This window comes from Penaeus monodon, chromosome 15 (genome assembly GCF_015228065.2).
Source record: "Penaeus monodon isolate SGIC_2016 chromosome 15, NSTDA_Pmon_1, whole genome shotgun sequence".
Classification (NCBI taxonomy): domain Eukaryota; kingdom Metazoa; phylum Arthropoda; class Malacostraca; order Decapoda; family Penaeidae; genus Penaeus; species Penaeus monodon.
Genome location: NC_051400.1, coordinates 8087816 through 8088448, shown reverse-complemented (window position 1 = coordinate 8088448; position 633 = coordinate 8087816). Strand labels below are relative to the sequence as shown.

General features: G+C 40.8%; 1 protein-coding gene across 1 annotated transcript in view; it reads left to right on the top strand.

The window, feature by feature from the left end:
• The window catches only part of LOC119581725 (protein disulfide-isomerase A5-like), a gene marked incomplete at its 5' end in the record, with an annotated part of 4964 nt that overhangs the window by 354 nt on the left and 3977 nt on the right, over positions 1–633 (top strand). Inside the window, 2 exon segments of the mRNA XM_037929852.1 lie at positions 72–242; positions 446–578. Coding sequence (XP_037785780.1) covers positions 72–242; positions 446–578 — 304 coding nt within the window.

Here is a 633-nt window from a genome sequence, read left to right as displayed (position 1 = left end):
GCTTATTTACATTAGTGTGTGTGTCACCATCTCTCTTGTGACTCATAGATTAAAACTACTTTTGATTGCAGATTCCAGGCAAGTTAGCAGCTGTGGATGCCACAAAGGAGACAAAACTGGGTGCAGAATTCTCCGTCAAGGGGTACCCAACGATCAAGTACTTCAAGGACGGGGAATTTGCTTTCGACGTTTCATCTGCACGAGAAAAGGACAAGATCATTGAGTTCATGTCAGATCCAAAGGTAAACAGTGGCTTGGAATATGTGGCAAGAGTTGTACACATGTGCAGTACAATTCTTTCCTGAGATTGCCTCTGATTTTCTATATTTCAGAGTATTTCTTGTGTAATAGTTTATCCATGGAAGAACTGTTCTCTCTCTTTAATATCACAATATTTTCCCTTTATCTCTTTCCAAATCTAATCATCAATTCATCTTCGTTCCAGGAGCCTCCTCCCCCACCTCCCCCAGAGAAGCCCTGGTCGGAAGTGGAGTCCTCTGTCATCCACCTCACGGATGAGAATTTCAAACCTTTCCTCAAGAAGAAGAAACATGTTCTAGTCATGTTTTATGCACCTTGTGAGTGGGCTGTGTCTGTTTTATATCTATATATGAATTTATGTTTATTAAGCTT